This window comes from Zeugodacus cucurbitae, chromosome 3 (assembly GCF_028554725.1).
Source record: "Zeugodacus cucurbitae isolate PBARC_wt_2022May chromosome 3, idZeuCucr1.2, whole genome shotgun sequence".
Taxonomy (NCBI): Eukaryota; Metazoa; Arthropoda; class Insecta; order Diptera; family Tephritidae; genus Zeugodacus; species Zeugodacus cucurbitae.
In genome coordinates this window covers 10194623-10219293 of record NC_071668.1, presented here as the reverse complement: position 1 = coordinate 10219293, position 24671 = coordinate 10194623, and the positions used below count along the sequence as shown (strand labels likewise).

Sequence of the window (24671 nt, the reverse complement as noted above, 5' to 3'; positions counted from 1 at the left end):
TGACGTCAATATAAAATTAATCTCAATATATAATTATGTTCGTTCTATGAACTTCTTGCATTGCATCTGCAATGAGCTTTCGTATATTACTAGCTCCGATAAAAAGATTCTCACAGGGTCTATATATACTTATATATGTATATATGTATGTATCACTTATGCGGAAAACAATCAATAAAACTAAAATCAACAAATGTTTAAGTGAAAACGAAAGCGAGATGATGCATGAAATGTAAAGCTATACATGTATAGCAGGTTGTGGTGAGGCTTTCAAATAGGAAAATATGTGTGTGCCAATGGTTAGTGGTTTGTATTTGTTGAGCAAACAAGTTGTCAACAGCATATTTAAGCGCGATTAAGTATATAAAAAAGGATTTAGATTGTCGCATTAAGATATAAATGAAAGGCACACACACACACCGATCACCAATACATTGAGAAGACGAAATGTAACGGCATTAGTTGAGTATAGACTATTTCCATTGTAACCAATAGGATAAACAGTTTGCTTGTATGCGTATTTAGTTGTAAAGGAAGATTGATAATTTGTTGACGTTGTGATGCGACAAGCAACAGTGGCAACAACAACAAGTACATTGAGACATGCTTAAGCATGCGGACTCCAAAAAAAGCAAAAAAAAAAAATGGAAAATAAATTGAATTGTTTATTTGTGGGGGGATTAGATGGCATTTGATTGAACGATATTTAAAATCCTTTTGATGCCACAAATTCATCGCTCAAAATGCGACAGTGTTTTATTTATTTATTTTTTTCTCTTTATTTTAACTTTAACTAATTCATTTCGTTCCGTCTCTCTTCGGGGTCTCTGCAGTGAGATCTTCCCCCACAATGTCAAAAAGTAATGAAACATTTTTCAAATGGGCGCCTAAAAGTATGCTTCACTCATATTGAATTCATAAGAAGTCGTTTCCGGAAGTTGACGAAATTTTGAGTAATGAACTTGCTTTTAGGGCATTTGAAAAGTTTTCGAATGAAATTTGAAGATAAACGAATTTCATACTGGATCTGTTAGTAAAAAATATTTATATATACATTGTGATCTATTGTGAAAAATAAGTAATAATCCATATTTGCTATGATACTCTCCAGAAAGCTGTGAACAATATTAATAACAATGTTAATAACGTAATTTTCCTTCGAGTTTTCGATCCAGGAAATTTAACTTTCATTTATTAGAAATGTTACCCCCGAAAATCAAATCAAATTCTTAATAACACACATAGTAAAAGCACATGTAAACACGCTTGCTGTCGAAGTAAGCGCATATGCGAGCGGAAATGCTCCAACCTTTGGGGATGATTTATAATTTCGTTAAGAAGATATATTTCATATTTCGTGAGGGGGCTCTAACTGCATATTAATACGAGCTATATATATTATGTATGACTTATGGCAGCGCTCGTCTTTAAGCATAAGACATCATAAGGCGGCATTGGCCACGCACTTCAGATAAGCTTTCATGAAATGGAGCACGAGTGGCATGAAGATGTGCCAACAACTTCTTATTTAAGGGTGCAAATGACACAGCTGGGGGTTCGTGGAGCAGCTGCATAGAGGTGAGGTGTGTATAAGTACAGCGTTTTCATATGTAATACTACATAGTTGGAATTTGCCTTATGCAGGCATATCTAATGAGCTTTTAATAAGAATGTGTATATGTACACAGGTTGTGGGTGGTTCCCCTCCATATTTAGAAATTAGTGGAATGTGTTGATTGCCAGCACATGAACTTTGTTTTATATATGTGTGTGTTGCTGGATAAATGTGTAAATTTAGTATGCTGTTCATTTGCCAAATGGAATTTGGGAAATTTTACGAAATAAATCGAAAAAATTACTCATTTCATACAAGGAAAGTTGGGAATTTGAAATATTTTTCACCATTTTGATTTGGTATATCCATCCAAGAATTCATCAATTATAATGACCGTTACTTGTCAAGAAATAATGTAAAGAATTATGAAAATTTATGAACTTCCAACAAACAGTTGAACTTCCTAAACAGCTAATGGATATTATGAAGAAACCACATGAGGACTGTTTATGATTTTATTTCGCTTGATATTATAAAAATAAAAATATATCCAACTTGCTGTAAGGTTAAATTATTGTTAAAGAAGCTCTATTATTCAGGTGACAACGATCTCTCATACAAAATATATTGAGAAATCACGGATATTAAGCTTCCTAAGATTGCTGTATACGAGGGTCCAGAATCTAGGTACCCTGCGAGATATCAGGTCAGGTTCAGTCCTTGTTATTAATTAATTAACTCTTTTTCATATTCTAAGTCAAATATACGCAAAAGGTTGAGATCAATTTTGGGGAAAATCTTTAGTGGATTCTATATTAAACTCATTCTTCTTTTTTAAATCGCTAACAATTTTCGGGAATATATCATCTAGAAAATCCATGAACATACGAGAGAAAGACAAGATACATTTTCGACAATAGTTGTGTGAGTACTTTGACAAACTCTAGGCCATTGTAGAAACAAATGATTTGTATTTCAAGACATAATCCTTAAAACCTCTTCTATTCAACGATTGCTTTATTTACTAAAAATATAAAATCTATGTTTTAGCTCCACCTCACTCTCTAAACTCGAGTTTTTCATAACATCATTATTCACCAATCGTAATCGATATTGAAAAATGAAAAATCCACCAAATTAATCTTCGACTACTTTCGTGCAACAATCAACTGCAAACAATCAGCCGGGCGTACCACCAGACAGTCAAGCCGACAGCCAGCTGCCAACTTTCGCTACCCCTGCGCGCTGCCCACTACATTTCCAATGCTTTAGCGTCTCACAACCGCGCTCCCACACTTACGACGCTCGCTCGGTTACCCTATATCCACTTAAATCGGTGGTCAGCACCGTTACGTGCAGCAACAGTAGTGGAACCGGCATCGATTTCAGCATCGGCCAACCGCATTTGTGGTACAATTTATTGACTGGATTTGTCGGCGAACACGTCCCGAACGGATTGCGTATGGGGAGCGAATGAAAGAAAAATGCCTGAGGCAAAAAACCACGAAGCGAAGAAGAGCAGCTTAAAGCAAATGGATTGAAAAAACCGGCAAGCAGATAGTAAATAACAAGCAAAGACTCAACTATTGAGAGAATACAGACAGACATGACATATGTACGAGTATATGATAAAAAGTGTAGCGGTGTATTAGATAAAGGCGTGCGTTGCCGTTCCAACCAAGCAACTGTGACGAAGATGCATGAGAAGGCTCAACAGCGTCGAAGCGTGTTATTTACCCGAGAATTCAAAGCAAAAGTCCGCCAGCGCCTTCTGTTACCTCTTACCCTGATCTGTGTGTGGTTAGTGAAAAGTGAGCGGGCGGCGTTGCTGCGTGACTTGTGGTTAGTGTTCTTGCCGAGAATTAATGTGAAATGTTTATCCCGTGTTTTGTGATGGACAAGAAGATGAACGTACTGTTCGTCGTTTTGAGTGTTTATCGCACAGCGCCTGGATAAATTGGATGAACTGCTTGGATTGTTTGACGTTAGACGCCAAATAACCAGCAGGCAGACATACTGGTCAGCCCAGCAGGCAGGAAGACAAATGGACAGATCGAAAGAGCGGCATGTGCAATCTTTGTACGTCCGAGTATAACAAGCGTGTTTACTCATAGTGGACGTGAAAAGCTGCTGCTGCGCTACTGGCAGCCAGAAGCAGTTGTCAGTTGTCGGTGAGTTATATGTAGTATGTGTATGTGAGATGAGATGAGCATAAACATATGAGTAGTATTAAAAATGAAAATGCACAAAATGAGCGCGAATTCGGAAACATAATTCGTGGTAGCTTACTGACGACGTATGAAGTACAGTGTGTAATTTTGGTATACTAAAAAAGAGATTTGAATATAAAAAATAATCAAAAAACTCCTTAATGATTTTTTTACTCCGTAAACGTAACGAAATTATAGGGATCCGGACAATATTTTAGTTCCATTACATTTTCAAATATCAAACAAATGATTGTCTAAATTTTCGCTAGTCGCTTTAAGCAAGATTTTTGCTTACAGAAGATCGAAAGAATTCTATTTACCTTGAATTATCAGAGACTATTTCATTTCGGTGTTTTCAGGATTTGGGACTGATTTTGAAAATTTTTACAAAATTGGAATTTTATAAACCATTTTCGTTTTTCGTGTTCGAAAAGATAAAAAATAATTGAAAGGGAAAGAAGGCTTCTCAATAAAGGTAATAATTAAATTAGCGAAAATTTTATTTGAATATATTTTCAGCATTTGATATGTTCATAATATAACCATAGAAGACATATTGAATCAATAAATTCAGCATCCCGAATAAAAATAATAAACCATTAGCGAAAATTCGATGAGAGAATATTTTCAAGGCCCTGAAATGCTCAATTACATATCCGCAGAAGAAATATTGAATTAAAAAATTCGGAATACCGAGTAAAAATAGTCAGTAATTTCGGGATTCCGAATCACTTAGTTTGGAAATACTTTCAGAAAGTTCAGTAAGCGAACAGTAAATATAGAAAAATATTTAAATATGAGTTGGTTATAGACGATATATAAGAGAAGCGATCCTGTACTACTTCGTCTTTCAACTACATCATAGACAACTTGACTGAGTTATGTAGATAGGTAGGTAAAGTGGATATCGTACGACGCACTTAGGACTTCAGGAGGCCTATTGTGACTCCACCGCGACTAGAATCGCTTTACACAACCATGTCCTCTCTGAACCATCCTGTGGTCTGGATAAAGTAGTTCAATTCAACAAGTTTTATATAAGCAACTTCGGAGAGATCGTCAAGAAAATAGTGATCGATTGTTGACTGAGTTATTTCAATACTTAATGACTTTATTAAAATGTATTAAGGTAAGTTTAGTTCAACAAATATTTAAGGAAATTGATTCGTTTATGAGACCACTGTGCACTGCCTTCGAAGCCTTGCGATTTATACGCTTATGCCCGCAAAGCATTTAGGAAATCAAGAAAGTGAGTGTGTGTGTGAGTTAAGCAACTGCATACGCACTGCTATGAATATGTTGTGCATATATTTGAGGTTATGATAAGTACACAGGCAAACACACAAACACGCCAGTATGTGTGTTGTTGGGTCCAGCTCATAACGCTCATATTTGCTCAGCCACTACTCCACTCAACTTGACTCTTGACGTCGCTGAAGATGAACTATTTGTGCGTTTAGTTTACCAATGTGCTGAATGTGATGCGAAATGCGGGCAACTCAAGTTTACACAGATAAACTAGACGCAACTCTATTTGCGCACAATTTTACTACAAACACTTATGAGTAGATATGCATATACATATGTAGATCTATATATAGTAAATGGCGATTATAAATAGTTATTAGTTGCATGAATGCGCGTAGAATACAGGCAGGCACACAGACAGACATATATAGAAATGGAATTGTAATTATGTTTAATATGAGTATATACATATACATATATACGCATATATATGACTGTGTACTTAGATATCATTTGGTCAGTTCAACTTACGCTATAATGATGGTGATAGCTGATACTCAAACACTACTACTTATACACCAACACAAACACACACCAACACAAACACACACCCACTTTCTCAACCATTCTCCACCTCAATGTATATTACGTATACGCCATGGCGTCCGTTTCAATTTGGTTAACTGGCATCATAAATATTTAAAGCATGTGCAAAGCGCACACGTATACTAACAGCAGTACCTATTTATATGCAAATACATATACATACAAGCGAAAACCCTAAAATTATTTATACACAGTTACGCGCCGAATAGCTTGCAAACAAACTTTGTTATTGCTTGTTGGTAGGTTGGCTGGCTGCCCGCCAGACTGCCTGCTTTATTACCGCCTTTTGTTGCTACGCATACCATTCAAATATTTAGTTGCTGCTATAAAGTCCTTTAACCATTAATCGGCCCCAATATTCCAGCTGTGCTCACAGGTAAATAAATACCATTAATGAGCCAGCTGGGTATTCGGTCGGCTACAGTGCGTGTAATAAAGCCTTTGAAAAATATTTGTGTGCAAATTCACATCTCATGCGTACGAGCATGTGTGTGTGTGAACGCATGCCATTGAGTGCTAAATTGGAATTTCTACTTTCATGTGTGAAATTGTATGCGTAAAATGTCAACTGGTTAATTTGGGTGAAGTAAAACGCTTAATTAGTAGTTTATAGCGTTTTGTTGCAACGAATAAGTGTTTTATATGTGTTGGAATTGTATGTGTAAATGAAATTAAGGCTAATTGAATTGATAACCAATTGAGTGTAGTTAGTTTTTGTTTGGTCGAAAAACAATTTTTAAAGTGAGAAAGATAGTAAAATCATTAAAAGACCAACCCACAGATTTCTTTGATAAAATCAGAAAAAGTTAACACACGGAAAATATTTTCCCAATAAATTTCGGAAAAAATTGCTTAAAAGCTTATTCCAGATAAAAAAAACTTACCTCAAAACTCTGAGATATTTATCGACGAAGTTAATGGTAAAAAAAAAAACAAGTAAGGAAAGGCTAAGTTCGGGTGTAAGCGAACATTTTATACTCTAGCAATTTATTGAAGAAATTTTATTAAGATAACGCACAAATTTACCCATAAATTCGGCATAAAGTTTAATCGTCATATATAGATATGAGGGCTGAGGTAATTCCTGAACCGATTTCATTCAATTTCACCAGCAAGGCACACTATATCCAATACTATACGCTCACTTAATTTTGCTAAGATATATTACATATTAACCAATACATATATGCGTAATAAAGCCCAACGAATTTTTGAAAAGCCTATAATTATGTATATGGGAGCTAGGAGATGTTGCGAACCGATTTTAATAATTTTTGGAACAGAGACACACTATTGGAAGAAAACAAGTTCCTCTAAATTACATTAAATTAGTTGAGAGATTTACTCATATTTTCGGTTCAAATTTAACCTTAGGCGCTGAGTTCAACATGTTCTATATCTGGGGCCTTGAAAAGTTATGGTCCGTTTTCGACAATTTTTTCACAAGTGATGCCACATATCATATACTGTATTTGTGTAAAGTTTTATTTCGCTATCATCATTGGTTCCTAATGTATATATTATAAAGTGAAGGATTCAGATGGAATTCAAAATTGAGTTATAAAGAAAGTAGTCGTGGTTGTGAACCGATTTCATCCATTTTCCACACATGTCATCAGGGTGTCAATAAAATATTATATACCGAATTTCATTGAAATCTGTCGAATACTTCCTGAGATATGACCCATAAGTGGGCGATGCAACGCCCATTTTCCATTTTGTAAAAAGATCTGAGTACAGCTTCCTTCTGCTATAATATCTGTGATTTAGTGTTTTTGACGTTTCTCGTTAGTGAGTTAACGCACTTTTAGTCATTTTCAACCTAACCTTTGTATGGGAGGTGGGCGTGGTTATTATCCGATTTCTTTCATTTTCGGACTGTATAAGGAAACGACTAAAAGAAACGACTGCAGAAAGTTTGGTTTATATAGCTTTATTGGTTTGCAAGATATATACAAAAAACATATTTGGGGGGCGGGGTCACGCCCACTTTTCCAAACAAATTACATTCAAATGTGGCCCTCCCTAATGCGATCCTATGTTCCAAATTTTATTTTCATAACTTTATTTATGGCTTAGTTATAGCTCTTTATGTGTTTTTGGTTATCGCCATTTTGTGGGCGTGGCAGTGGTCCGATTCCGCCCATCTTCGAACTTAACCTTCTTATGGTGCCAAGGAACGCGTGTTCCAAGTTTCATTAAGATATCTAAATTTTTACTCAAGTTACAGCTTGCACGGACGGACAGACAGACAGACAGACATCCGGATTTGAACTTTACTCGTCACCCTGATCACTTTGGTATATATAACCCTATATCTAACTCGTTTAGTTTTAGGACTTACAAACAACCGTTATGTGGACAAAACTATAATACTCTCTTTAGCAACTTTTGTTGCGAGAGTATAAATATCTACAATAAATTTCATTGACCTTGACGAACTTTTCATGTAGACCTAACCTCACTATTTCAACAAAAAAAAAAAAAGAAATACTTCGAATACTATACACTATTGAGGTATATCCATTCAGAAATCTTAAAGACTTGGTACAAATGCAAAATAATCTCCAGATACTCTTGAATATGGTGTGTAACAGGAAATATGAATTATAACATATCTTTCGTTGGTTCAAAGTATTCAAAGCCGACTCTAAACTTACGACAAAATCTTTTAAAATAGCGAGCGTTAATTACACGTTTTCTAGTTATTGAGACATATATAACAGAGCCAAGATTTCCAAATAGGTTGGATAAGAAAAGGGGTTTTCAGAGTTCTCAACCACTATCGAAACAAAATTATAATTATAACTTTTCTTTCTAAGATGGAACTAACATATTGAGAAGTGAAACTATTTTTTCAAAACTCTCCAACCCTTATATCATACAAATCCAACACCAAACATTGATATTTCTTTCAAGGAAAACATTAAACAATTGAAAGTGCCAAACGAAGCAACAAATAAATAACAAAATAAAAATATTTGTTTTGTGAAAATGTGTTGAACAAAAAAATTTACAAAATTTTTAAACAAAGAAAATTTAAAAAAAGAATAAATAAATAAAAAAGCTGCTACAAAAATTAAATAAAAATACTTAATACACGTTTTGGGTTTCTTTCAAGGCAAAAAGTCAATGACATTCTACAAACGGCGCTGCATACAACAAACAAAAAACAACAACTAACAAAGAATAATAAATAAATAACCAAAAAAATCCAGCTTCACTGCAGACTTAAAAAAAAAGCAAATTGCAATCATCCACAATCGCAATAATATGGACGAAACAAAAGTACTAGAAGCCGCACTCCAGAATTGCCATCATCTCGAACGTTCCATCTACGAGTCCATACGATTGGTGCGTCGCCTCAACATACGCTACAATTCCGATTGGCTTTTGAAGAACTACAAAAACTATATGGCAAACATTTGGTCGCAATACCAGTGCACGTCGAGCAGAGTGCCCGAGACGGCGCGCAGTGCCACTTCGGTGCGCTCGATGCCGGTGCGTACGAGCAACGCCAAAACGGCGCGCTCGCTGCTGCCGAAGAAATCCTCACATGTGGTGTTGAGTGCGCGTAGTTCGCACGAGTTGTGCGGCATCAGTCGACAAATCAACTACAAATTCATCAAAATCAAACGGAGCATGGAGACGCTCATCCATCAGATACAGCATGCTATCGAGATATCGAATCGCCAGCGGAACTTTGTGCATCTGAATGTGAATGCACGTGACAGTCGAACGCGTATCTGTTGCCATTGAGCGCACTCGAATAATGTGTTGTGAAGGTGGGTAAGGAAGTCTAGCAGTCAGTAGCGGTCCGAAGTCAATGACTAGTGATCCGGATTTGAGGCTACTCTTAGTTGAATTTAAATGGAGTGTGGTTTATTTTCGGTATTTCGAATTTTTCTTCATGAAATAAACTAACAAATAGTTTTCGCGTCTATATAAATATGTATGTATTTGGTACGTAAAATATTTTTATATTAATTTTTTTTTATAAAATGTTATTTTTAATAAATATTTTTGCTTCTGATATATTGAATTTAATAGATTCGAAACAATTTCTTCATATGATATTTTTTCGGTTTAACTTCGCGCAAAGCGCCGTTCTGAACTCCAGAAAACTTAGCTTGAGACTGGGACTTGTGATAGTTTTTGGGAAAGAGCGAAAAGTTCTGAAGACCTTTTTAAAAAAAAATCTGAACTTTGAGAGCTAAAATCTCTTAACAAATATGGGTAGAATTGAGAATATAAATAAGGGAACAAATTATTGAAAGAAGAGAAGGTGTCTCCTTTTAAAAAGTAGTTGGACCATGTAAATAAAAAGTCGAATTCTCGATATTTAGAAGCAGACGTTTCTTGAAGTAAATTAAACTGATAAAATACTAGAGATCTAAATGTATCTTCTCTCAATTTATCGTTTGGAACTACGTTAGAACAGCCTTAAAGCCGAAAGCTTTTATCTGTGAAAGCTCTCTTTTAGGGAAATCTACCTCCTTAGGGAAAGCTCCTTTAAAGGTTCTAATGAAAACTATTATATCGTTCGACTTTGATTATACTAATAGCTCTGTAGTTCTCTGTTCAAATAGTTCTCCAAATACCATATACCTATAACAAGCAATTCAGCTTTCACCCTCCCACAAACCTTTGAAACCAATTTATATGCAAACCGCGTTGCGTGGAATAAAGCAAAATTAACAACGAAATTGATCGATCTTGTTGTCGTTAATGAATTATTGGTATGAATGCAGAGTTACCCCGCCCACACCACCAAACAAACGAAGTAAACATTTCACTATGCCGTAAGAGGTAAGGATAACCAAGCTCTAATGGCACGCAACCCCGAAATTAAAGTGAGCAACAATCGTTATTGCTAAAATTCCAACAAAATAAAAGTAAAAACAAATACACAAACAAAAGCAACGTCGAATTGGTGAGCGCCACTTAACCCCAGAAAACTAAATTTCGTTTGTTGGTCGTTAGCAACGGGGCGAGTCGAGGCAAGCAGGATGTGGAAGACTGTACAAGAAGTGCGCGGCGGCAGTGGCCGAAGCAAAGTGTTGGCAATTGTTATGCAGGCGTGCGCGTCTGACAGCGAACAGCAGCAGCTTATCGCTCTAATGGCATAAACATCCGAGACGTGAGCGCAATGCCAATGCGCGTCAAGTCCAAGGCAAGCGGCACAGCAAATAAAGGACGAGACGACTTCGGTCTACGGCATGCGCCGCTGTGTGTTTGTGTGTATGGTGTTGTTGTTGTTGAGTGAGCGTGCAAACCAAATCAAGCCAAACCAAATCAAAAACTTCACAGTCAAAGGCGCATCAAACCAAAAACCTAAAATGAATGAACGAACGAAAGCAATGCGCTAACCGTGGAGAAAAAATAAAGCGCAGCCAACTCGCGGCGGTTGAGACTGAAATGAGCGTGCAAACCCCGACAAAGTTGCAGAGTGTTGCCGCGATTGAAGCGGCAAACAACACGTTCCGCGCGCTGCTCATCCATATTTGTTGGCTCGTCAGTGTATGCTGGTTGTAATCAACTTTTCAACAATTTCAACTCAAACTCTTCATTGTCTGCGCGCTGCGTTCGGTCGCCGCGAAGTGGTTCAATACAAATCGCTCTCGAATGCCCTCCCCACACCGCCAACAGCTCATGATATGCTGCTGTACGTGCTACGGAAATCTTTTTCAAAATTCAATTCACACATTTTGTCAGTTGTCGATATTTTCGGCCGTGATTTGCAATGCGAGTAAGCGCCGCCGGTTGTTAGACCCCCACCCGACCCAGTGACTATGAGTAAATATGCTGCTGATGGTTGCGCTCTCCCGCTCTACCATCACTAAGTATCACTACTCATCTACATCAGTTTGGTTAGACAGTCGTCGAGACTTCGCCGTTTTCGCTTAATCACACGCATTGCAATTTTCAGCGGCGTTCCGCGCTGCGTTGCGCGTAAAATGAAGCGGGAATGTGGGGGGAATTGTAGTTGTCGGCCACTTGCATGCTGATGTAATAATGTTACATTTCAGTGCATAGAGCGAAAGTTTCGCATGTCTGCCTGGCAGCAGCTGAAGATACTGAGTGCTATCGATTGTACTTTAGATTTAGACTTTTCTCTTTTTGAGTGTTAATGATTACAGAGAATCTAAAATATACATATTTAAGTTTATAAAATCAACTATTGATGGGTATTATTCATCTATATTTTCTAAAAGTTAAAAATATGAGTCAAAAGAGGAAACTCACCACACCGCGTGATATGATAAGATATGTAAAAACGATAGTAAATTATCTTTTTGAATAGTTAAAAAGACCCTAGAGTTATTTTACCTAAATAACTCAACCTAACACTAATAATCATTAGAAGAAACTCACCACAGTAGTATAGTGTTGTATTTCTGAATATAAAAGCAAATGTTGAACCTACCTTTTCTACTTTTAATAAGTAAAAAGAGATTTTAAAGTTAGATTAGTCGAAACAGCTAGTCAGAAGAGGAAACTCACCACAGTGTGTCTTAAATCTATTTCCACAAAAAGTACAAAACACTATAGTCAAAAATCACACCGTGATAGTGGTTATGTGTCAAATTCTTTCAAAATTATTACCAAGAGATTAATGATGGTGGATGAATCTCGGAAAAGAGGAGAGTTTTTGGAGAGTTCTCTTTATATCTCAGTAGTCATTGTTGGACCATTGGTACTATTTCTAGTAAAAAATCAGTAAGAGCACAGAACTCGGGCCCCAAAACGAAGAGACTAAATAAAACATCTGACAAAAAGGCTATCGAAAAAATGTGCTAAAAGCCTGGCATATTTTATGCGTAATATTTTATTATGAGCAATTAATTTTACTATTTTTTAATTAAGTAGCGAAACAATATATTTTCGATCGCTTTCGAAATCAGTTTTTCCGACGTTTCAGTATTTTCATTGATATATGATCTACTCCTTCCAGTAAGCACATTCCTTCGCTCTTGCTCATTTGCAACTTCGCTTTTCCTCTCCTTTCACTCATCATGCCTTCACTCCTCCTCTTCTTCTTGTCTCCCGTTGGCCTCCGAGGCCACTTTATCTGCGCTTCGTTTCACGTTTGAGTATCTCCTCCAAACGCCAACGTTCTTTGACACTCAAAACATTCTCCAATTGTTCCAGTGTCAGATTTATTTCGCGCTTCGAGTGCAAGGGCGGCCACATCGTTGTAATGGCAAAGGTTCTGTGGGCGAGAGCGGTAAAATGCGATAATGTTTTACATTACTCTCCGCAGTTTCTACTAAAAATATGTCAAAATTGTTTGAAATGCTACTACAGTTGCTTCCACTTTTTCACACCGGTTTCTACGTGTTCCTTTTGTTGTTATTGCTGGCGTTGGTGCTTATCAAAGTATCTAACTGTAGTTTGTGTTGAAAGTGTTACATCTACATAGCTAATTGCTTGACAAAGTTACAAAAACAACAGCAGGTGTTCAAGTATTTGTGCTCTAGTTGCTTGTTACAGTTGTTGTTGTTGCTGTTTAGCTCTTGGCTCGTATAGCCTTTTCGGTGTTTTTGTGGGCTATGCAATATCGGTGTTAAAAGCAAATTAAGCCAAGCGGGTCAACGAAAGGTGAAACAAATACTTAACGGTGTTAAATTGCAGCGAGTTTAGTGAAATCGCTTTGGTCTTCTTGCTTTCATCGCGCTTCTCGCGCATTTTAAACATTTTATTGAATTTCGGGGGTGCTTGAGTGTTAAGTAGTTGTGTATATGTAATTAGATATTAGTTACTTTCAGAGTGGAGGGGTGAACGAATTGGAAGTAAGGAATTTAATAAAACTATAACACTACGAAACTAAAAAGATTTCAATTTTTTTACAGTATAAATTTTATATTGATGAGGCAAATCCTATATAAGATTTAGTTCTGTAATTCCCAATCATTGTTTTTACATTTCATATATAACTAATTAGCTCCCGTGTGATAAAGTGGCAACATTTTTACTTTAGGCTCAAGCGAAAAAGCTCCATCATGAGTTATAGATTACCACTATATATCATCACCACCCCGACCAAAACTAAAAAATATTATTTTTGAATTTTTTTTTTTAACGACAGACCTAACATTCGCCAAACATCTCAAGTAATGGGTAAATTTTCTAATGAAGATTTTTTGAAAGGATTCAGAACTATCTATTCAGCAAAAAATAATAATATTCGTGCTTTGATTCGAGAAAAACTCCTTTCTTTCTAAATAGTTATGTTTTTAAAGTGAATCTCATCAGAAGAGAGCAAATCTAATGAAAACATTTGCAATACTAATAAGAATTCAGTGAACTGAAGTTTAATAGTTTTCATAGAGCACGAGGCTCTTTAAAATTCTTAAATTTATGCTTAGGTTTATTCAAGTTCATAGAAACAATGATGTAGCACTGTCACTTATGAGATCAAGAGCATCCATAAGGCAATTGGAACCTTAAAGGAAAAAGTAAGCCAACTTTTAATTTTCATTACGGAAGACTAACTTTTAAAATATTCCACAAGAGACCACAAACTACCAACGCAAGTTTTATAAGCAAGTTGAACAGATTTAAAAGCGCAGATTCAGAAAACTGGATCTCATGAAGAAATGGGTGAACAACTGAGAGGCGCCCAGCTCAGACTGTAGACTATTTTTTCATTTAGCGAATCTACTAACAAAAATCTAAAACCTCTCACCGGTTATTTAAAAAATGCAAATTTACTCTAAGAGATAGTATTAAGATACAGATGAGTGAGTGAAGGTTACAATTATGTGAACGCCGCATTAATATTTATACTAAAACTGTGTTTTAAATTTTAAAATACAATTATACAATATAAACAGATAATAAAATTAGCTTATAGATTCAATAAGGTGAGTATAGAAATAGAATATACATTTTCAGAATATGTTTTCTTCAGAATAGTAATATATTTATATACCTTAAGGTGTGTGGCTTTGCTATATTGTAACAAAGTGCCTAAATGTAGGCAACAATAAAAACAATTTATCGTGCAAAAAATAAAATATTGCCTACATTTAGGATGTTGATCGACTAAACTATATTTTGAGAACTGTACCATAATTTTAAAATATTAAAATAATAAAAATAATAATATTAGATATATATATTTAGTAACATTTGATAAAAAAACATGTGCACCTTGAGCTTTTTATTGCGCTGCTCATACGTGTAAAGCTCTCATGTATGTTCAAAATAATATTTCCATTTGTGCCATCTCCATCGTGTACTACATACAACATTGTAAAAATTATCCAATAATAAAAAACTAGGGAACATACCTGTGAACACGCATAGCATCGATGGCAGTCGGTTGCATGAGTTCGTGTTGTTGCACTTCCTTGCGGAACTGTGCATTGTAACGACGGAATGCGTCCATGTAGCGCCGTTGGCAAACTTGCTGACTATACGAACGGAGCAGCGTACGAGAATTACGAACAGAATGACAGTGAGGCGATGGTGGGCGGCGAGCGCGGGTAAAGTGTAAAGCAAACGGAAAGAAGTTGAATTGTTGAGATGCAATCGATGGATTACAGGTGCAGCAGCGAGAATAAAAGGACAATGTAATGTGAAATATGAAATGAAAATTTTTGCTCAGTACACATGAGCAGCAAAAAAGTATGTAAGTGGAGACAAGTAAGGTAAACCACAAAAAAGAAGGTGGAAGAACATAAAATAAAAACCACATAAACATAAAGGTAAAGGTATTCTCAACAGGACTAATATATGTGTGTCTACTACTAGATGAGGGTATGTATGCTTCTATGAGCGTATGCACGAGTGCATTCTCGAAACCCTCGAGGGGTTTACAGTTACGACACGATGTGTTCACTGCACGTACATGGGCGCTAACTACTGTGGTACACGGATCAGCGCCGGCAGCGAGCCGCACACAAGGACCGCCGTCAAGGATGAGCCGCGGATGAGCGCTGCATGAATGAATGCAAGCAGCCAAGTTGCGAGGAAGCAAATCAAATCAAGCCAAACGAGGCAGTAAGGAAATGCAATTTCCTGACGAATTGTAAAAAGATTTGTTGCGCTTTTGCGCTGTCTTCCACGACAACAAAGTACACACAGCGTTGCACAAGAAATGCGCTAAAGTGTAGCTATAGATGCTATGTGTTGGTGTTGTTGTGACAATTGTTGTCACAGTGGATAGCTATTCAACTGATTGTGTCTTCAATGCTTTTTTGCTTTTCCCTTCTTTTAATGTAATTTTTCTAACACTCTCCACTCGCGCTCTCCTCGACACCACCAGCACTTCACTTCTTCTTAAATAAACATATTTTTTCACAACTTTTTTTTATGATTTTACTCACTACGTTTGCATTTGGTTGGCATTGCCCGACGATCGCGGCGGTCCGTAGCCAACGCGTCGCGCGATAAGTACACGGTACCATTGTTTTTGTAGCACATTCATTGGGCGCTTGAATGGATTTGTATCGTATTCCGATTTCATGTTGGTTCAAGCACTGCAAAGATATAGAAAAAGGAGAAGAAGAAGTTATTTATTTGTACTCTGGCAAATAAAAATAATGAGCGTCTTCTATAGTATTTTGCTTGAGAGCAATGCATGCTGCTCTGCTCGAGTTGTTTGCAGCACGCAAAGCGCAATTGCAATTTCGCTTGATTGCTAACACGTTGCTGCATGCTTTGCCTTGTGTGGCTTTGCAATTTTTCACCTGCTCGTCTCGTCGTACGGTTTGTGCGCTGTCTTGTGATTTTCTGATTTCGAGATTGCACTAAGGTGTATCTACCCCTTTGGTTATTTGCCTTATCGTTATTGGAGTAGCTCGTTGGTGACGAGACTGTTTGTATTGAACAAATAAATTGGCTAAGTATCGCACTCATACGTGCGGTGCAGCATGTGAGAGTAATTGTAGGAAAGAGTTGCCACTTGGCTGAAAATGTACAAGAGTGCATTTATGTTCATTTAACGACAGGCAGTGTAGCAGAGAGGAAGCAAAAACTAGTTTTCGAAAGAAAAAAGTTTTCGAAGCAAGATATTGAGAATTTATTTGGGAAAATAAAAAAAAAAAATTGGGAAAGAAAAATTTTTTTATAACCCTAAATTTGTCGGGCCACATGAAGCAAATTTATTTCAATTGTAGCATTTCTCAATTGATCTAAGGCAGGTAAGAAGGTAGAAGTGCTTAGCTTACTAATTAATACCCCGTTATTACTAACCCTATCTAAATCTTACGTGATCTGTTGGAGAAAAAATTACTTCCAAACATGGATTTTCAAAAAAACTTGAATCAATATAAGGATACTAGATATTTTACCTGACTTATAGTAAAACTCAAACTACATAAGTCGAATATGTAAGAACTGAATATAGTGTAATGATCGAAGAAGCTCAATATTAAGTCTGAGTCTGAGAACACCAAAGATCTTAGTTAAAGGCTTCCTGAAACAACTACAGTATACCAAGCAATATAAACCATCAAAACATACCTTGTTTCGAGACTCAGAATGTTCCGAAACTTAGATACTTGAGACTTGATAATTTCTAATGGACTCAGCTGAAGCTTCATAAGTCCAGTCTGTAAGGTCTAATAATATTATAATTATCGAGGACACTTTGTACGAAGTCTGTGTATGAGAACTCTATAGAACTTAGGTAGAGACTTTCTGAACAGTTCGCAGTATGTGAAGAAAATAAAGCACCCGAAACTAAGGGTTTTTGGAAACGTAGAAACTTGGGAGATTCAGTACTGTAAAAACTGTACAATTGAAAATGGGGTTTTATACAATAAAGAAATGGCCAGGGCATAAATTAACTGGAGCATTGATAAAGGTCTTTGTTTTGGCTAGGTGAGGCCCAAATTACTTAATTTAATTCCAAAATTTGTATAATTTCGTATACCAGATAGACCAAATTATAGATACTTCAGAACACTGTTCTCTTATGAGAGCAAATTTTGATTTCTAAAATCAGTAAAATCGTTAAGGCACGTCTCAGAAGCCGATTGAAACTAGTCCGATTATACTACCAGAACAGAGAGTGATAAAATAGAACAAATCTTTCGCCAGTTACCAATTTTTTTTCTACAAAGTTACAGTAAAAGTTGCTCAATTTTTTCTAATATAATCCCTCTCTTAGGTTCTCTCTTTTATTATTTGGAAAATAATAGTCTTAGACTTCCTGAGATGTAAAAGAGTTTTCGTTATAAGTTTTGATAATTTTTCAAAATTAATTCAAATTTGCAAAACCTCACTAGTTGGCAACCCTAAACAGTTCCGCTATGTGCTACACACAATTCGCTATGCATCACCAAGGCAGCCAATTTTGTTTCGATTTATTTTAGCGCATTTGATTAACATTAAGGGGTTCGTACAAAAGAAAACGCACAAAAAATACGAGAAATTTCGACGCTTAAATGAAAAAGGGTCAAGCAGCGACGAAATAAAATGAAAGTTTAATTTTCGAACAGCGCAGTTGCGTCACAACTGGGATTTCGGCATTGTTAAACCGTTTGCAGCAATATGTTTGGCCAATAATTTATGGCGAGTGCTCAGTGAATGTATCGATATGTCATTATGGTGTAATGATGCCATTTCAACCCGAACGCAGAGTGAAGGTGGAGGAGGAGGAAGTCGAAAAGTAGCATGAGGTCAAATATGCTGATAAGCGAGAAGGAATAGTTGAAATTTGTCTAAAGCGTAGCAGGAAGTTGCATGTGGCAAGGGTGTACGGGTCAATGACGCGCAACTAATGGCCATTGGTGCACAGCTGGCGTTGGTCCAAAAATAGTTGCAATCCAAAGCATAAGAATCAAGAACAACGTAGTATAAATGCTTTTCTAATATAAATGCAAGCCAATTTAAAACATAAATTGCAAATGAAAACTTTTCGAGCAAAACATTGCCAGCAGGAGGAGCTAGGCAGGCGCTCTAGTAAGCTTTATCGATGCGGCCGGTCTGGTGAGTCAAGACGGAAAAGTGCCAACAGCTGCCAAAACTTATTGCAAGTGATAAAAATGTAAAATCGACAACGGAAGTGGGAAATGGAAGGCTGGGGTAATACAGGAAAGCCAGTCTGTGGACTAACAAGTGGTACAAACTGGCATTCTATCATTTATGTCGTACAACCGAGTTGACATACTGCCCCTATGTGCAGGCTAAACGTTCAAAGCAATCACAGCGACCAGCCAGTTGAACAGCCAACCAGGCAGCCTATCAGTGCCACACTGCGACGACAGAGTATCTTGAACTTTGCTACCATATCGACGTGAAGGCCCAGGCTGCCAATGGCCATAGTCGTCGGGCATCAGCTGGCGTGTTGTCTTTAAGATTATTGATGAGTGTCGTTATTTTGTGCTCCCACTTTATATACGTATACTCACACTGCTGTGGCAAATGAGTGTGTCGTAGCGTGGGGGCTAACAATATTCGGGTAGCATACTTTTTGGCGTGTATCCTTACTTGTCGTTTTAGCTGGCTGACACATATTTCTCGGTAATTTACTTTGGCAAACACATGCCGCATCGCTGGCGTTGGCGCTTTAAAACAATTTATGCCAGGAAACATATTATTGTCAGCTGCTTAAGTGGGGCGTTTGGGGTACACTTTAGTGCGCCTAAAACTATGCATATGAATACAGGTTTACAAAGCGGCATTATTTATTCACCCCTACTGCTTTTTTGGAAGAACAAATACACTTAATTGTTTGGATTTTTATGGCTGTACTTAAAACGTTCTTCAAAAATATTTATTAAGGAAACCTGTTTTGCCCCATTTACCCATATATTCAGCACTTTTAAGTGTTGTTATGTAGGCAAGTGTGTCGCGCGCTCTATTGTCTCACTTATCATATAAATTTATCATAATCTGCTTGAATGGCAACATGTTGTTAAGGACTCGGGAGTGAAGCTACCATGGCTACGCGCTGCTTAAGTTCTTTGCTCGCTTAGTTACGAACATTTATGTATGTATAGCGCTGCAGTGTGTTCTTCAGTGGGTGGTTGTTGCCTTACAAAATATACCTGTTCCTGTAAGTATATTTCCATATGTATGTATGTTAGTTTTGAGTTAGTAGTTATACATTTCCATGCCTCCTCGAAATTGTCAGCGCGAAAGCTCATTAAGCTCACAATGGCTTTCATGCTTACGCGTACTATACATGCATACATATGTAAATTAACTGTATTAATTTAGATAATGTTGGCTGTTACTATGATACCATGGTGTATTTGTTTACATATTATAACAAAAGTGTGGTTGTGTTTGAGCATTTGTCTTAAGTTATGTCGGTAGTTGGTTAAAATGGCTTGATTAGAGTGAAGATATAGTTTAAATGTTGTATTAAAAAGTTAGTAGGACCCATTAAGCTCGGGTTATAAAAAAATAATACTAGCTGCAGAACTAAATAGAGAGGGTACAATCTTCTACAGGAGTGTACAGCTCCTGGCGTATGCCGATGATATTGATATCATCGGAAGCAACAACCGCGCCGTTTGTTCTGCGTTTTACAGGCTAGATAAAGAAGCGAAGAGTATGGGTCTGGTGGTGAATGAGGACAAGACGAAATATCTCCTGTCATCAAACAAACAGTCAGCGCACTCGCGTCTTGGCTCCCACGTCACTGTTGACAGTCATAACTTCGAAGTCGTAGATAATTTCGTATACCTGGGAACCAGTATCAACAACACCAACAATGTCAGTCTTGAAATCCAACGCAGAATCACTCTTGCCAACAGGTGCTACTTTGGACTGAGTAGGCAATTGAAAAGTAAAGTCCTCTCTCGACGAACCAAAATCAAACTCTATAAGTCGCTCATTATTCCCGTCCTGATGTATGGCGCTGAAGCGTGGACGATGACAACATCCGATGAGACGACTCTTGGGGTTTTCGAGAGAAAGGTTTTGCGTAAGATTTATGGTCCTCTAAACATTGGCAACGGCGAATACCGCAGACGATGGAACGATGAGCTGTAAGATTTATATCACGACATTGACATAGTTCAGCGAATAAAAAGACAGCGGCTACGCTGGCTAGGTCATGTTGTACGGATGGAGGAAAACACTCCAGCTCTGAAAGTATTCGATACAGTACCCGCTGGAGGAAGCCGCTTGTTATGTAGTTTCTGAAGTTCTTAAAATATTATTTTTGAGAGATTTTCAAGAAAAGAAAAATCTCAAGAGTTATTTGGGAAGAGAATCTGATTCCAATTGGATTTTGCTAAGTTTAACCTTGTGTTATTAGGAAGAAATGGAAATTATTTAACTCGTATATGGTTTAAATTAATCGCATTTTATGGGAGATATGCAATTTTATCTAAAAGTGGGCGTTACCACGCATTTTACCCACAAGTGTTTATATATATTCTTTTGTAACCTTTCAGATATCGGACAATATTTTTTTTTAGAAAATTTTCACTCTTAGTAATTCAGAATATATGCCAGGTGGGCGTGGTTCTAATCTGATTTCGTCCATTTTCACAATTTAGTGTAAAATGTTGAAATGAAATGTTATCATTAAATTGTATCGGTTGATATTAGAAGTTTTTTAAATGGACTACTTATTAGAGGACAGAGTCCATTCGATATTTCTGAAATTCTAAGCCACAGCTACTACTTCGACCTTATTGTGAAATTTGAAAAAAAAAAAAAAAACTGTTCTGAGGACACTTCACAACTCGCTTCCATCCAAGCTGAGTAATAGCTCGTCAGGCAGTGCCAGGATCGGTACTACAAAATCTGATATAGATCTTCCCATATGAAGTAAAGTGTTAGATTGTAAATCGTTAGAGTCCATAACCCTTTAACAGACTATGCTTCCACTACAGATCATCGTCATTTATCTATAAAAAGTTTAACAGCAAAATCCTACACCTTCCTCCTCTTAAAACCCCCGACCCCACTTCAGCAAACAATATCCCAGCCCAGTTAAGGCAACATATTAACTTGATTACCCAATTGAAGAAAATTCCACTTTATTTTCTCTTTTCGTTATTTTATTTGCATAAGCATCACCTTGCACGTTCCCACAATACAAGCTCACCGCACAAACATAAAACAATAATAACAAAAACAGAAACAAAAAGTGCACAGCGTAAGCTAATAGCGCTGGCCGCTGTTTGTGTAGGCGGTTTTAAGGAAAGCGTGAAATTATGAAAGCAAAGGAAAAAACGCAAAAAAAAAAACAAAGTTAACTGTTGTTTTATGGTTTTCACCGAATACACAATATCTACAATATGGACAAACAAAACAACCACCAACCAAACAATTCACCAATTATACAACACCACCATCACAACAACCAACGGCTGATCGACCGTTAACCGCCATATTGTTTGGTGTGTAGCAAGCAAGCCGTATGGACTGATGATGGCTTGGCGCTCGAATGGAAAGCAAACAAAATGCGTAAATATTGCCAAAAGAACAACAATCAGCGTAACCACCTCACCAACAAACACACAGCCACAGACATACAAACAACCAAATGCTCAAGTGTCTGCAGGTGAAGTTGCCGGCGTTGAATGAGTTACGCAACACAGTGTTTTGGTTTTATAGCTTGCCGCCCGGCGCTCGACGCTTGTTATGATTAAATTCTTCCACTTCAATGAAGTTTAAACGTAAAGACAACAAGCCGCAGTACAAAGGCCGCAAAATTTAGTATGCGAGACTCTTGCGCGCCAACAAGTATCTCCCATATTTTGGCTGGGTTTCTTATAACGGTACTTTTTGTGTATCGTGCTCCGGTAACTTCTATATTATGTAAATATGGAAATTGCTTACAAAAATGCGTAGCTTTAATTGAGTTTGTAACTTCAGCTTACACCAGACGCTTACCCTATCTATAACACTCTCTTCAGCAAACTTTTTTTGTAGTTTCAAATTTTTTTGGGGGTTCGTGGAACTTGTTAGCATTGTTATAAAGTTTTTTAACTCCTCAAGTAACGCAAAATTTTTTATTTCGTTATCCATTTCAGTTTTAGTTATTTTGAAGCTTTATGGAAATTTTTTTAGTGACCACTAATAAATTAGATTTCGAGATTCGGTTATGCAAGCGCCGAGTTTTGAAAAATCCAACACAGATGGCAACCCTATGCTGTACTGGCAGTGTTGTGTATATTTTCAGCTTTAAAAGCCAACCATTCCTGCCGTAAAGCACAAACATAACTTGTTTAAGATACGGACTTATTCCTTAAATTTTCCCAAGATTCGAGAGAGGCTCTTTCTGTTGAGAGTATTTTCACTAACAAAAGGGAGAGTAGTGTAGTAAGAGAAATTAGCACTTTCTCCAACAATATCTGATTAGTCTATTTTTTAGTATATATTTTCATAATCCTGACTATTTTTATAAAATCATTAAATAGTATATATAGGTTGTTTCTTTTAGATAGATAGAATTTTTATTTTGAGTAAAACCCGGAAATTTGGAAAGCTGAAAGGAATGAGATGAAAACTATCCATAAAAAATATTTAGAAGAGTCTCTCCAAGGATGGAAATGTGGTTTAGATTCTCAGAAAGCGAGTTTTGGAAATAAATGACCATGCATTTTAACTGTTTCTTGATTATTTTATTGTTATGGTGGGCGTCGTGACTGGATAATTTACTAAAGTAAACTGAGCATAAATGTCAATTTTCGACAGCTATCTTTGCTTTTGCTTTTGATAGTTATATTTCAAAGAAATGTTATAGCTCTAAAAAAGCACCCTATATCGAATTTTACTTTGCAGATTTTAACTATTTTCCGACGAAGTGTCTTCAAGTTGGAATAATATTTATATAAATTCAGGGAATGTGTTAGAATAACACTCGTTTAATATAAGACTCTGTATTCCTAAAATTCATTTTAATATCTCAATTCAAAGGTTATCTTGGTATAACCTCATCGTGTCCAAATTTCAAATTTCGCTCATTTTGTTTTCAAACAACGCAACTTCGAATGCATAAAAATCACATGGCTCACCACATTATCTCCACCACTTGAGATCGCTCAGCTCCTGCGCTGGCAAAATCGACCAGTAATTTCGACACAGGTGCATTCTACGTGGCATGACTAACATTATTGCCATATTAAATTAATATTCTGACAAACAAAGCGAGCGAGAATATGGAAAGCAGGCAAAGTCGAAAGTTGCCACTAAAGTCTAAAGTGTAAGCATCTCGCTGCAAAAGGAATTATGCATGTTTGCGTGTAATTGCGGGGCGGTAACTGTACTTGTGTGTTCACCCGGCACGCAGAGGGCTAACGAACACACGCACGAAGGCAAAGTGAGGGCCAGCAGCGGTGCTCTTGTGTACCGTTAAGGTATGTGTGGACGTATGTATTTGATTTAAAGTCACACACGCACACACTCAAAGCACTAAAACGCCATTTAGTGAGGCAGTTAAGTACATAAAAGTAACCGTTAGATGTGGGTGTGTTTTATGCGTTTTCACAATTTTTCAACTTTCCCTCCACCTTTCTACGTGTATTGGTGCGCATTTTGCGAAAGGTGTGCATTTTCTAAAGCATTATTTTTAACACTAATGTCAGCAGCTGCCGTTTCTTTTGCAAATTTATGTGCAACACGCGCACATGTCTGTATGTGTGTGTGTTCATAATGAAATGTGTGTGCAATATAAATGAAGTATAGCAGAGTCGCCATTGTATTTCAGGTGCTCACACTAAGCATGTGTGGCAATATAATTTATTTTACTTTACTTTACTTGCAGATTGGGGATCGCCCCTTCAAGGCGTTAAGGTGTAAATTTATTTCTACAAAACCCTTTTGTAATGAGCACTTTGAGTGCGGCAATATTTCTTTCAGTTGCCATATGTGAAAGTGGATTGGTGGAAAGCTAGTATTTTTTTTATGTAGTTCAAGACTGGGTTTATTGTAGCGGATCTTAAAAGAGGCATGCGCCTTTTAGTTTGGTAATTAATGGGAGCTTATGACATAAAGTTGGATATTTAAAAGAAAATCGTATTTATATATATGTCATCCCAGCCATGAAAAAATGTAAAAAACTTACAAAAGTAATGTTAATTATAATGGTATTGGTAATGGAAAATGTAATGCTAATCATTACTTTAAATATT

The 24671-nt window shown here is 36.8% G+C and overlaps 1 protein-coding gene across 3 annotated transcripts in view; it reads right to left on the bottom strand.

The window, feature by feature from the left end:
* Positions 1-12478: 12478 nt before the first annotated feature.
* LOC105210881 (uncharacterized) overlaps positions 12479-24671 on the bottom strand; it is a 35131-nt gene continuing 22938 nt past the window's right edge. The window contains exons 1-4 of one of the 3 annotated variants that reach the window (XM_011182079.3): positions 16317-16433; positions 15954-16106; positions 14916-15038; positions 12480-12832 (exon numbers count right to left, since the gene is read on the bottom strand). In XM_011182079.3, the coding sequence (XP_011180381.1) occupies positions 12688-12832; positions 14916-15038; positions 15954-16093 (408 nt within the window). In that variant the 5' untranslated portion in view covers positions 16094-16106; positions 16317-16433 and the 3' untranslated portion in view covers positions 12480-12687. Of the gene's footprint in view, positions 12833-14915; positions 15841-15953; positions 16107-16316; positions 16434-24671 lie in introns of those variants that run through there. The other 2 variants (XM_054227764.1, XM_054227763.1) reach the window with 2 other exon arrangements.